At 42.8% G+C, this 12,296-nt stretch overlaps 1 protein-coding gene across 7 annotated transcripts in view; it reads left to right on the top strand.

Annotated features, from left to right (window-relative positions):
* TSPAN4 (tetraspanin 4) overlaps positions 1–12,296 on the top strand; it is a 360,542-nt gene that overhangs the window by 160,155 nt on the left and 188,091 nt on the right. For 3 of the 7 annotated variants that reach the window (XM_027727703.2, XM_039381187.1, XM_027727704.2), the window contains one exon: positions 2,346–2,425. The exons of 1 other annotated variant lie outside the window; for it this stretch is intronic. In XM_027727703.2, coding sequence (XP_027583504.1) covers positions 2,363–2,425 — 63 coding nt within the window. In that variant the 5' untranslated portion in view covers positions 2,346–2,362. Of the gene's footprint in view, positions 1–1,114; positions 1,263–1,540; positions 2,426–12,296 lie in introns of those variants that run through there. 3 more of the 7 variants (XM_039381186.1, XM_039381185.1, XM_027727700.2) reach the window with 3 other exon arrangements.

Below are 12,296 nucleotides of genomic sequence, written 5' to 3'. Positions count from 1 at the left end.
AATCACCTTTGGTTTCTGTTGCCAAACTGGTCTATTTGCAATAGAGATGAGCAGGAAGGTTGGAGGCAGAACTGTCTGGTGCCACAGGAAAAATTAATAGTATATTGGAAACTCAGAGTGAGAACAGATCTGCTTCCATGGGACCATCTTTATGTGCTAAGAAAGGAGGACTCCTTTATGGGGACAGAGTTTATACTGTGCAAGAAAGGGAGGGAGGAAGAGTAGAAAACTGACTTCCATCAGGGCTATGAAGTCTCTCTAATTTTAAGGGTAGGGAAATTAAAAAGTGGAAACGTTTTAAGTTGTTGAAATAGATGGCGCAGGAGTTACTACCCTCGTGTTTTGTGCTCAAGTTCTTTCTCTCTAAAGCTTGCACCAGGTATGGTCAGTGTATTTATAGTTTGTGGAGGAAATGAGAAATAATTAGACTCTAGGTTTGCAGTTTGTAAATTAACAGAATTAGAGGGTGGTTTGCAAGGGTGAACTGCTCAGGCTATGTGCATAACCAGCTCATTTTACTTTTACTAATTTGTTCTTTAATTAATTGGTGCCTGTGTCTCTCAGTTTGTGCTGAGACTTGCAAGATGCTTCATGCAAGAAACCTGTTTTCATCTTGATTAATTCTCTGCTGGGGCAAGCCTTTTAAAAAATATTAGCCAGCCATCTTTTCACTTGGCTCCAGTAGCTTACAGTCAAAATCAAAGGGCGGACAGGGGAGGAGAGGAGGAAGGCAGAGACAAGCCAGCTCATTTCACAGATCAGAAGTGGCACTACAGAGACAAGTGAGTTACTTTCACAGGGAATTTGGGACAAAGATGGTAAATGAGTCTTACTTTCCTGAGTGTTAATACTGTAATTCCCACAGTTTCAGTAAGATTTTTCCTTTCTGAAAAAGTTGTGTGTGGCAGATTTTCAACTCTTTACTGCCGGTGGGAGCTGTCAGATTTTAGGGAAGTGCTCCCCAGCGTACTGAGCATGATGCCGATCAGTACCTTACCTGACAGGGGGACAAATGAGCTGGCCGTACATTGTGCTGAGTGATGATTCTGTGGGACTGAGCGAATTAGGAAAATCCCGGTGATGGATCTGCAGTGGAACAAACAAGCCTTCCGGCAAGGGGAGCACGGCCTGTCCTGACCCCGCTCTCCCCAAAGCATCCCCAGCGCTTATGCGTGCGAAATCTTTATAGCGGTTACTTATTCCCCTTCCTTTCGGCAGCGCCGTCGGTGTATCCGGGCAGCCTCAGGACCCACCTGCACCAGGTTCGCTCTCCGTGCTCAGAGTTTCGGAGCGGGGGGGGACCCGCGGCCCCGAGACCTGCCCCGGGCGGGGGTTCCCGCCGCATCCCCATCCGAGGGGAGGTTGTCGGTCGGCGGGGTGTGGGCCGGGGTGTGCCCGGGGGCCGGGGGCGGGAGGGGCGCGGCCGCGGGCGGGCCGGGAGCGCCATTGGCGCGGCGCTCGGAGGAGGGGCGGCCGCGCCGGGAATGGAGCGCCGGGGCTGGCGTGCCACAGGCTCCCGCCGCTGAAGGGGATGCGGGGATGCTGAAAGTGAGCTCGGCGTCTCGGGGCAGAGCGATGTGGCGAGGAGGAAAGGGCCACGGGAGCTGCTTGCCTTTTGGATAATACCTGCCCCTGCCGCGGGTCTCGTGCAGCGGCACTCTCTTGTTTGCGTGTGGCATGCGGAGCCGGGGTTTTATATGGCATTTGGGAGCCGAGCGAGGTCACACTTCCTTTTTTTAAAATTCTTTGCTTTGGGTACAGTATATCTCTCTCTGATTTTTTCTTCCCTGGTAGCGGGGTGGGCCGGGAGGGACGATTGTGACAGTGACGGGAATGTTTACTTGTGCAGAAGTCTTTCTCATGTGGAAGCACGCTGCTCCCTAACTCCTGGCTAAGCAGACTTCAGTTCACCAACTTTGCTGCCGTACAGCAGACGTAACTCCTTGACAGGATGGCAGACAAAAGAACAGCTGGCACAAAGCAATAGGGGATTCGTAGCAAGGAGGAGGAAAGAAGATCACAGACCTTTCACCCGCGCCGTCGACGCCCGGCAGCTGTCAGAGCAGCAGTGGAAGGGACAGCTGAAGCCACCATGCGCAGGTCTAGCACCGATGAGTCGACCTATCACAGGAGCCCTTCCCTGGACAGCAAGGATTACAGTTTCCCAAATGGCACCTTTCGTCGCTACAGCAGCATGTATGGTGGCCAGTTTGGGGCTGCCAGCAACTCTTTTTTTGGATTCCACACCAACCCAGGCCCAAAGGCCACCAAGGCTAAGTACACGTCCCCCAAGGGAAACAAGTACGTTGTCTTTTACCTGGATCTCTCATTTATTTTTCTCCTAGAACTGAAGAGGTGCAGCATGGCTCACAACTGCCTGCAGTGTATCAAGTACCTAATGTTTGTTTTCAACCTTCTCTTCTGGGTGAGTACACATTTGAAACTGCGAGACGGTTACCTTTGTGTCTGCTTACTAAGATGGAAGGTGAACTTGTTGCTTCTTTTAAACTTAAAAGTTTAAACTTGGAAGTTGAACAAAGTGATGTCTGGCCTCTTTAATTTGTGTAGACAGCCTTCTGAGGATTTTCTTCATCCTCTCTTTTCCTGGCCTTCAGCTGCTTTTGAAAACTGTGATACAAGGCAGAAGAATGTGGTTTTAGAGGCCAGTTGCATGAATGCCTTCATCACTTTTTTCCAGTGGGAGCTGTACACTGGTTTTTTGTGCCCTGATCTTTCATTCTGACATGTGCTTACCTCAAAAGTCATGCACAGTCCTACAGAAATTGCTGAGGCCATTCATGACTGTAGAGTTGATCACATGCTTATATCCATTGCTATATTGCAGATGTCACATTTGGTACACCACAATATGAAAGCCTGTGTCAGGAATCTCCAGGTAATCATTCTCTGTCCCAGTCGGTGATGGGTCCTGGCATTGCCATTCCCAGTTGAAGACATGGCTCTGAAGGGTGGAGGGAGACCAGAGCCCTCATCACTGCTTCTGAGGCTGCTACTCTGTGGAGGAGCTTACAAATCTCTGTGAGGCATGCGTGTGTCAGCAGGACACATGGATGTGCATCTCTGTATCACGTTTTTGGTAAATGAGGTGGCTGTCAACAACACACTGGTTGGGCATTTCACTCCCATGACATGGAGTGTAGGCTGTAGCTGGAGACTAAAGAAGCTCACTGGGGGGGATTCGAGTCACAAACGCTGTTTGTCCTGTTAAAAAGGGAGTAGCGTGATTGTTGGGGCAGGAAGTGGTTTGTAGTTCAGTGTCTCCTGTCCAGAATCGTATGTGGGAGAGTCTGTTGCAAGATCATCAGGAGGTGCCTTTAAATGGCTTGTTCTTCCCGAGTGGTTTATTAACATGCTGAGGCAAATAAGGCATATTATAAAGTGACACCACTTCTGTCCTGGCACTTAAGGAGAGGGTATATGTTTGCAATTGTATGTTACCGTGTCTGTATTACTGATTGCCTATGCTCTAATGAATTGATGGAGTACATGGAGGGCTGTGAGTGAGATGCAAAGAGCTGTTCTCTAGTGTGCACTGCTGTACAGCTGTTTAAAGCCTAGCATGCTGCAGTGCATCAGAAAATACAAAGTGCAGGCAACTTCTGCTGACCTGAGTCATACCAGGGAGTCGGGGTGTGATAAACTAGTTTGAGTCCACTGAATTGGCAGAGTACTAACCAGAGCTATGAAACACAATGAGGGTGCTATCTTTTCATCCTGAGTAAGCTGGTAGAAAGTGTGTTGGTAAGACTGCAGTGTGTCTTTCAAGGCTGACTCTGGTTGCTTCTGCTTTCCTAAAAATTTTCTAATGATTATTGCAGCTTTCTCTGAACCTTTCTGAAAAAGATGAACATTATCTTCCTTATTCTTTTAAGCCTTGTGCCTCTGACTGTCCCTGGTCAAGATTATAACACTGACAGCTAGTTGAAGTGTCTGCTAGAGAAAAGCAATTGGGTGCTGGCATTAATAGCTCTTTTCAGGACTGGGCACGGCACTGCCACAAAGGATACAGGCATTCTGAATCCTATTACAGTATTCATTTTCCACTGAAGCATATACATGTGATAAGAAGGGGTACTGCTGCAAGTAATGTGTGTGTATTTACAAAGGCAAGGTGGCACATAGTAGTTTATCTTTGGCATGCTTTTCAGTAGGGAAGCTTTAATACTTTGAGAGAGAAGGGAAGGTTTTTGTTTTCCCCCTGAAGCCATCAGAGCTATTCCAAGCTATGCTTGGAGGGAGAGAAAAGACAGGGGTCCCAAAAAGAGAATAACTGTGTGTCAACAGGGCTCTTCATGAACTAAAGCATACGAGCAGAGGAGTGGGTGGTGTCAAATACTGCAGCACGATTTCTGTTTTGTTTCCCTTTCACATGCTACCTGCACAGCAGGAGTGATTGATGATGATCATGTCCAAATGAAGTTTGCACAGCATGTAGTTATAATAGATGCAGCTCTTCACCTCTCACAGTGTAGAAAGTAACTAAAATGGATGATTTTTAGAAGTACTGGCTTAAGCTGACCTATCCTTAGTAAAAGCAGAAAAAAATTTCCGTTTCTAGTGATCAAAAATCTTAGAGTGATTACACGTTGATGATGCTGTTGTTTTGTTTTCCATCGTGCTGTCAGTTATCTGTCATGTTTTACTTTGTGAAATTAAAGGAAAAGCATCTCTGCCAGAAAACAGGATTTTTCTTTGCATACATGCTCACAGAAGTTTTGCTGGCTCCACGTTTCCCCTCCACCCTTCTCTAGGTGGTTGGTTAGTGACAAACAAGAGTTTAAGTAGGAAGAGGACTTTTTTTTTTTCATGCTTTGACCTCCAAATAAAAACTGCAGTTATTTTCATGTATTGAGAACAGTCATTACATTAAATGAATTAAATGCCTATTATAGGTTGTTCTTGCTTTTTATTGTTTTGAGCAAATGCTTTGATTTCCTTCAGAAATCATATTTTCTTCTTCCTCTTCCTGTTCATTAACTCTAGTACATCTTGTGCATCCCTACAGCCTATTTCCCAGTACTTTCAGCTATCTTTTCCACAGTATGACAGAAAAACAGTCCTCAGTCCTGTGCAATTCCAGTGGGATTGGTACTGCATTTCTGAGGAAAAGACCCTTTTCTTAGAATACTGGTGAATTTATAGGAAACAAAATCTCTGAGACCTTGATTTTAAATGTTCCTGGCAGGCTTTGTTGCATTAGGTGCAGCGCTCATGCTGTAAAATTTTTAAGAGCTGTCATATAACTGTGAAAACAGAGCGAATTTCTCCTCCCCTTTCTGATGGTTAAAGGGAGAACAAAGCTCCTTCACAAGTGTCAGAGGCTGAAATGCCCTGTCAGTGTTGGTGCTGAATCAGTCCATTGGTACAGCAGACTAGCAGCTATTACATGTAGAGAAAAAAAGTGGATACTCCTAGAATAGCTCATTTCTTCATGAAGAGTCCTGTGCAAATTGCTCCTGATGCATTTGCAACTACTCTGGGGTATTAAGATATTGAAACGCAGGCAAAACATTAATAGAGAGCAGCACTGCCACTCTAATGGGAATTGCCATTCAGAGACCATTTCTTGGAATATTGCCAGATGTATAGGAGCCATCATTGTATCACTGCACTGGTTTGTAAGCTCCCAAAATAACTTTTGTCACCTGATACATCATACTTGTCTGATTTCATTCATTTTTATGGACTTTGATTTTCATTTGTTGAATTGTTGAACCCTCGAGACTGAAGATCACCTCAGATGATTGCAGAGCAGACTATTTTTATTTCATAATGAAATATTTGTATTTCACTGTGAAATACCCAGGGAAGAACATTTGTTTTCCTCACTCTGTCCTCCGGACATCCAGCGTTTCTTTACAGTCAGTAAAACGAACTGTTTTCTTTCTGTGCTTTTAATCCAAGGCTCTGCTTGCCTTCTCTTTTCGTTGTTGTTGTTAGGAAAAGGTGGGATATATCCTAAAGGCTGAGAGAGTGCTATAGAAAGAAAAAGGTCATCCCCTTAATCCCCTTGGCTTATACAGCATTCCCACTTGCTTCGACTTCTAACTCCCAAACCTCCAAGACTCGAAGACTCGTGTTGCCAGGTGGCTTGTGCTTTCCTTAGATCCTGTGCTAGGGAAAACTGGCTAGATTGGTAGCAATTTGCCCCTCAAATAATTGAGTACCTTTGTCTGACTCTTCAGGTAGTGCTTTAACCAATTGAGAAATTCAGTAAAGCACGGTTTGCAGAATGCTTTTGTTAGAAGTTATATGGGGGACACAGTGACAAAAAGAAAGGAGGCAAAGAAGTTTATTTGTTCTCAAACTTACCATTAATCATTTCTGTGCCTGTGTCTCCTTTCTGTTGTTAAAACATACTAAATTTGTATGTATTACAAAGCAGTCAAAGCCTTCAAAAAGTTATATAAAGGCTCTGATTCCATTGGGTAGGGCACCCAAAGACACGGGAATTCTCTGATAGCTTGAAAACTTGGGAGTTGCCATCTGCTGGACACTCTGTGGCTGGGATGAGCAGCTGGAGCTCTGCTTTCCACCTTCATGGATGATGAGATGAGGCAAGTCACTTTACTTTCTTTTGCCATTTGTTCAGTATTAAATTCCTGGGAATGCTTTATCTTGGCTTGTGAGACACAAAGTGCAAATCTAAAATGTATAGAAACAGAGCCAAGGAAGTGGCAGGTGGCACTAGTGAATGCACTAGGATCTGTGTGGAGAAAACCAAAGAACCTATTGAATCTTATTCCAGGGTCCAGCTATGGGTCTCTTGCTCTGGCTTTGCTGCTGTTGATGGTTCATGGACCACAGTTTGGGAAGCTCCATACTAATGAGTCCTGCTGGCCTGGTGCACAAGTAATACTGCCAGCAGTCAGTCTTTATTATTTGTATGTAATTGGAAAGAAGGAGGGGAAGTAATGAAAATGAGAAGTCCCTTATTACTGGGATATTCTTCCTTCCTTGCACTTCAACTTAGTGGCACAGAAGTTCTTACAATAACTGTACAAGAAGTTATAATATGTGGAAGACCAGGCAGGACTTCTGGAAAAAGGAACAGCTTGATCTGAAAATGCACCATGGGGCGATGGGTTGCGTTTGAGTGATTCTGGCCAAATTTGACCAGAGGGTGGAAGCAGAGGGGTGTCTCTTCATTTCTTGGTGCCTTGGGAAACCAACTGGCATTATTAGCTTGAGAAGAGCTATTATCTGGAAGCTGGAGAATTTTGTAAGAGAAGCAGCTGATTTTATTGAAGTGGATTTCTTGTCCTTCATTTACTTCTTCCATCAGTCAGCTGAATGAGATTGATGGCTGAAACAGCCAGAAACTCTGCAGATTGTTAGTGGCTGAGGACAGCAATCATTTTGTGGTTATACTTGGCTGCAATCTTAAATTTGTGGAAAAAAAATTACCAATAGAGCAGTAAGTCATTTTAAAAGCAGGCCCCCCATTTCATCATCATTATGTGTACATGTTCAGCTCTGATGGGCAAGGGCTGCCACTTATCCGTGGAGCTGCTGCAGGTTGTTATGCAGGGTAGACAGTCATGTGTCTACCAGTTGGGTGGTGCTCTGAGAAGAAAGTTTGATTAGAAATAAGACAGGTTGTGTACTTTCAAATGTATAAGAGGTGGAAAATATGTGGCAAACAAAAACTTGAATTATCAGCAAAACAGACTTCGCTTCTGTGTAATTAAAACGTGAAATGACACGCTAGAATGTCATTTTCTCTAACTGCCTCTGAGTCTCTGATTCTCCTTTGTTACTTAGCCCTTCCAGAAACTGCTCAGTCTGATTGACATCTTATCTCTGCTTCTGACTTTCTGAGGGCTCTCTGAGGATGTATTTTTAAGGAGCATTGCTTTTAAAGAAAGGAGAGTCATTTGATATGGGAATTACAGACTTCAAAAATGGCATTTCCATGAGAAGCAGAACTATTGAGAGCTGATATCAAGTGTGAGAGAGAGATGATTGTGTTACCTGATGTCTGATTTGTACGGGCACCAATTAGAGCTTTTCCCATAGCGGCACCATTCATACAGTCTCTTTGCTGTGTGGATTCGGATGTCTCATAGGGATTTGGGATCATGCTGGAGTCTTATCTCCCAGTGAAGGCATTGCTAAGGACTACACTTGCTATCTAAATGCACACTTTCTGAAAACTTTTAAGAAGTTAATAACTTTGAAAGAATGCATGTCTGACAAATCAGGCTAACAGTGATCAGTGTGCTCACGAGTTATTCATGGGATACTCAGCCAATACAGTTCTTTTGCATAATCTTCTTTTTTTCCTTAGGAAACCAGATTCAAAGGGCTCTTCATAGAGAAGAAAAAAATTACCCTAAAGTTGACCATATAATAGATGCCATCTTCAGGTTGCTCACTGTATGCCAGATTATGCTTCTGTTGCTGATGACAAGGAGTGGTATCATAGTGTTATGTATGTTTACTGTCATATTGATGTGATTTTGGCCACGAGTATTGGCAAGGACTAAGCACCTCACTTTATAGGTTTTACTGTCAAGTATATCCACTGTACTTAACTCAGACTTACTGGTAATACAAAAAACTGAGGAAACCCATCAGTGAGCAGACCCACAGGATAGGGCATGTTGCAGTTGTGGACAAACTGGCCTTTTTAAAGCAATGAGTGAAAAGGCTGCAAACATAATTCCCTCTTCTGGACAGTGACAGATACTAAATTTGTTGCAGCCAATACTTTGAACTACACAGGGGAAGAAACAGGCAGGTGAGATAATTTCTATCTATTCCTCTTCCTCCGTCTCTTGGCTTGAAGAATTTTGAAGGCTTGCCAGTGCTTCTTTCTTACACAGGATTTCTCATCATTGGGACCATGATCAAAGTGAGAGTTACTGCTACAGTATATGCTGTCACCTCACATTTTATTCTGTCCATGTATTACATCCTTTTCACCCCCTTTGAGACTTTATTTTAGAAGAATAACCTTTTGGTCAGGGGAGTGGTTGCAATTCTGTACCCACAGAGTATCTAGAAGAGTAAAATCTCAGTCTTAGTTTGTCTCCAGATGCTACTGTTTAAAACATGGTAGCTATTAATACTGCAATGTGGTTTATTTATTTAGAACATAACTTTTAGCTAAGGTTGCAAATCTGTACAAGTTGGGATAATATACAGTCTCTATATAAAACATATAAAGACACTTCTCTCTGGTATTTGTAGTGCAAAGTGAGCAGTGCGAGGTCAAAAATGAAATGTGGAGTTGAATGGAATGAATTCTGCATACTCATACAGATTGGAGACAGTAAATTGTATTTCTTAATACTGTCCTGTAATTGTTTCTCCGGGAAATGTTAAACCATCACAAGATGCAACAGAAGTAAATGAAATTGAAATTGCAGTCTGTAATTAGACTGTCATACTGTAACATGTCTTAAATCTGTCTTCAACAGAAAAACTAACACCCTCCAAAAAACCCTCCCAACCTGATTGAAGTGTGAATGCATGCAGAGCCTTATAATTTACTATGTTTCAACTGAGGCTTGTTCTAAAGATGCCATGCATTTGAAATAGTAGTTTGAATGAGACAGAAGGCTTGATACACAAGGACAAAGGACCAGAATGACTTGGTGTTTTAAGTTTTTATACTCAGGCTTTCAAGACTTTGGGATGTTTGTTTTGGTTTTTATTTTTTTTGTTTTGTTTTGTTTTAATTGGTTGGTTGGTTGTGGTTTTTCCCCTTCTTGTTTTTCCAGATTGCTCATTTCCTTGGCCATAACAACTTTGTTTGTTCTCAGGTACTTTGAAAGTAGTGCAGCAGCAGCTATTGATCTATGTCATCCTATTGCTGGAGTCCTTCTGAGCTGTATGGTTTAGGAGTGGCTCTAAATCCGGATCAGCTTAATCCATACTGGCTTATTATATTATTACTTTGTCTACTTTTGTTTCTGCTCTGCACATTATGTGGTACTTGATTATCTGCTCATCTCACAAGCATCTTCATGTTTTCTCCCCAATTCATCCTTTACAGGAAAATCCTGATTTATGAACAGTTCATTTTCCCCTCCAGCTGTATTGTGTAAACTCCTTGAGAAATCATGTGCTGTGATGCCTGTGAACGCTGCATCTGATGACAGTGAAATGATAGTGATTTACTAGTGCTGATGTTGTTTATCGCCCATCTCCATTGCATGTGCTTTTAGTTTTTTTCTGTGTATCATTCCTGGCTCTATCAATGGTGACTTTGATAATGTAGATGCCTCTGGATATAACTTACAGTGAGAACGAACTTTCATGACCTTCCTTTGTAGTCATGCTTTGTTGATAAAACTACGAAGTGTCTGCTCCTACTCCATTTAGACAGACAGTCGTCTTACCCCTGTGCCTAACAGGATTTAGTTTGAGACCTGGAGAACAAGGAAAACTCTGCTGTGAGGGAGGGAAACCCAACCAATGACCTGCCCTTCATGCATTTGTCAGTTTGCACTTTATTTTTTCATGTGAAGTTCATTTTCTTTTTTCCTAAGTGGCTTTCCTTTGCCACAGTGACCAACTTTAATGATGAAACAGCCAGCACAAAGTACAATACTTGGAATTAAACAATTGAAGTCTCTTATTTTAAAAAGGCTTAGCACTTAGAAACAAAAATCTTATTGACTTAATAAGTGACTGTGTGGCAGGCCTGTGGTGGGATTATAAAGCCTTCACATAACCTGCAGCTACACCAGCAAAACTGTGCTCGTGTCAAGAAGGCTTGTTTTGTTCAGAGAACTGGTGTAGGCTGTAATGGCAAAAAGTGCTTTTCCTAGTGTTAGCTGTTCCCCCAGTAGGGGTTTTGCTGGTTTAACATGCAGACAATTGGATTTTTAGCCCACAGGGTGTAAGAATGGTGATACTCTCTCTGTGCAGCTATTGGACAGCGTGGGACCCAAAAAGGTAGAATGGGTAAAGGGAAGGTGAATGTTAACTGTAGTAAACAAGATTTTGTTGTGGCTCAGTGGCCGTGTGCTTAACCTATGCAACAACATGAGGAGGCACTACCCTCTGAGTTGTGAGCAAGGTGCTTTCCCTAGCAGCAGAAAGGAAAGGGGTAAGAGCTTAATCTCCAAGGAAAGATAGTAGCCAGCAGCTTCTGTGGCAAAATTAGATAATAGCTCCAACTTACTTTATACCTCCTCCTTCCTTCTTCTGTTGCCAGTTGTTTTACCCTTGTTGTGTTTACAATATTTAGAAAGGAGAGCACAAAGAAGTTACATTCTCAATAAATACGTTCATTCCCTACTCTACGAGCACCAAGACCAAGTACCTCTTGGTGCTGCTATGCTCGGAAAGGCTCAACTGATGGATTCCTCCATAGGAGGCAGCTGTGGGCTTCAGAACTTCTAAGGATTTTTTTCCAGTCCTGTACTGTTGTCTCTCGTTAGTGGTACTTGTGATTTCTAGTCTTGTCGCAGTTCCTGTGACAACCTGGGAGTCCCTGTAGTAGTGGGAAGGGTGCAAGTCTACTTGGGAAACACCATACATGAGTGCATTTCGTTCTGTTGAACACTGGATTTTTCTCTGGGTTATCTTGCTATAGAGCATTTCTTTGACATTGCTGATGGTCTTTACTCCCTCAGTATTCACCAGTGGCTATTATGAAGGTATATTCTGGGTGAGATGGACTTACAACTCTTCTGTAAAACATAAAACAGAACTCCAGTTTGTCCAGAACTACTCAAGCATTCCAAATCCCTTCTTGGTTGTCTTTCAGTAACGATTTTTTAACATCCTGTTTCCTCCCAGTTGAAAAGTTGAAACAAGAACTTTAGATGTGGTTATTCATGGTCGTTTTATTACATTACTTTTTTTCTAAAATCCCCCTACAAATTAACCTTAAGTTGTGTGCTATCCACCACATTGCTCCTGACAAGTTTGCAAATGTTTGTAAACAAACTGCCTTCACACTGGCCGACTGAACATTTGTACTCCTGCTTTGCTAGTGACATTCATCCAAGGTTGTAGGACAAATTGGTTATTTATGTCTGAATAAATCTTTTCACTAATCCATTTGTAGCAGCATGGGAAGGAGCTGAGGGTGACACATTTAATACCATTTTCTTGAACAAAACAATTGGAACTCCTGATATGAATTGAGTTCCACTGCCACTTGCAATCTGTTATGAGTTTCAATCCTTGAAGGCCAGAGTTTTCAACACATCCATCTGCTTTGTACTTACTATATTAATGCAGAATATTTGGTTGTTTTAGAAGGACTCTGCAAATTAAAATAAAGAGCACAGAAATGGTCTAATACATCCTAT

This window comes from Pipra filicauda, unplaced genomic scaffold (genome assembly GCF_003945595.2).
Source record: "Pipra filicauda isolate LSUMZ 115617 unplaced genomic scaffold, ASM394559v2 scaffold217_size2002032_pilon, whole genome shotgun sequence".
Taxonomy (NCBI): domain Eukaryota; kingdom Metazoa; phylum Chordata; class Aves; order Passeriformes; family Pipridae; genus Pipra; species Pipra filicauda.
Note: the sequence above shows the minus strand (reverse complement) of the source record. Positions and strands in the feature narration are given on the sequence as shown.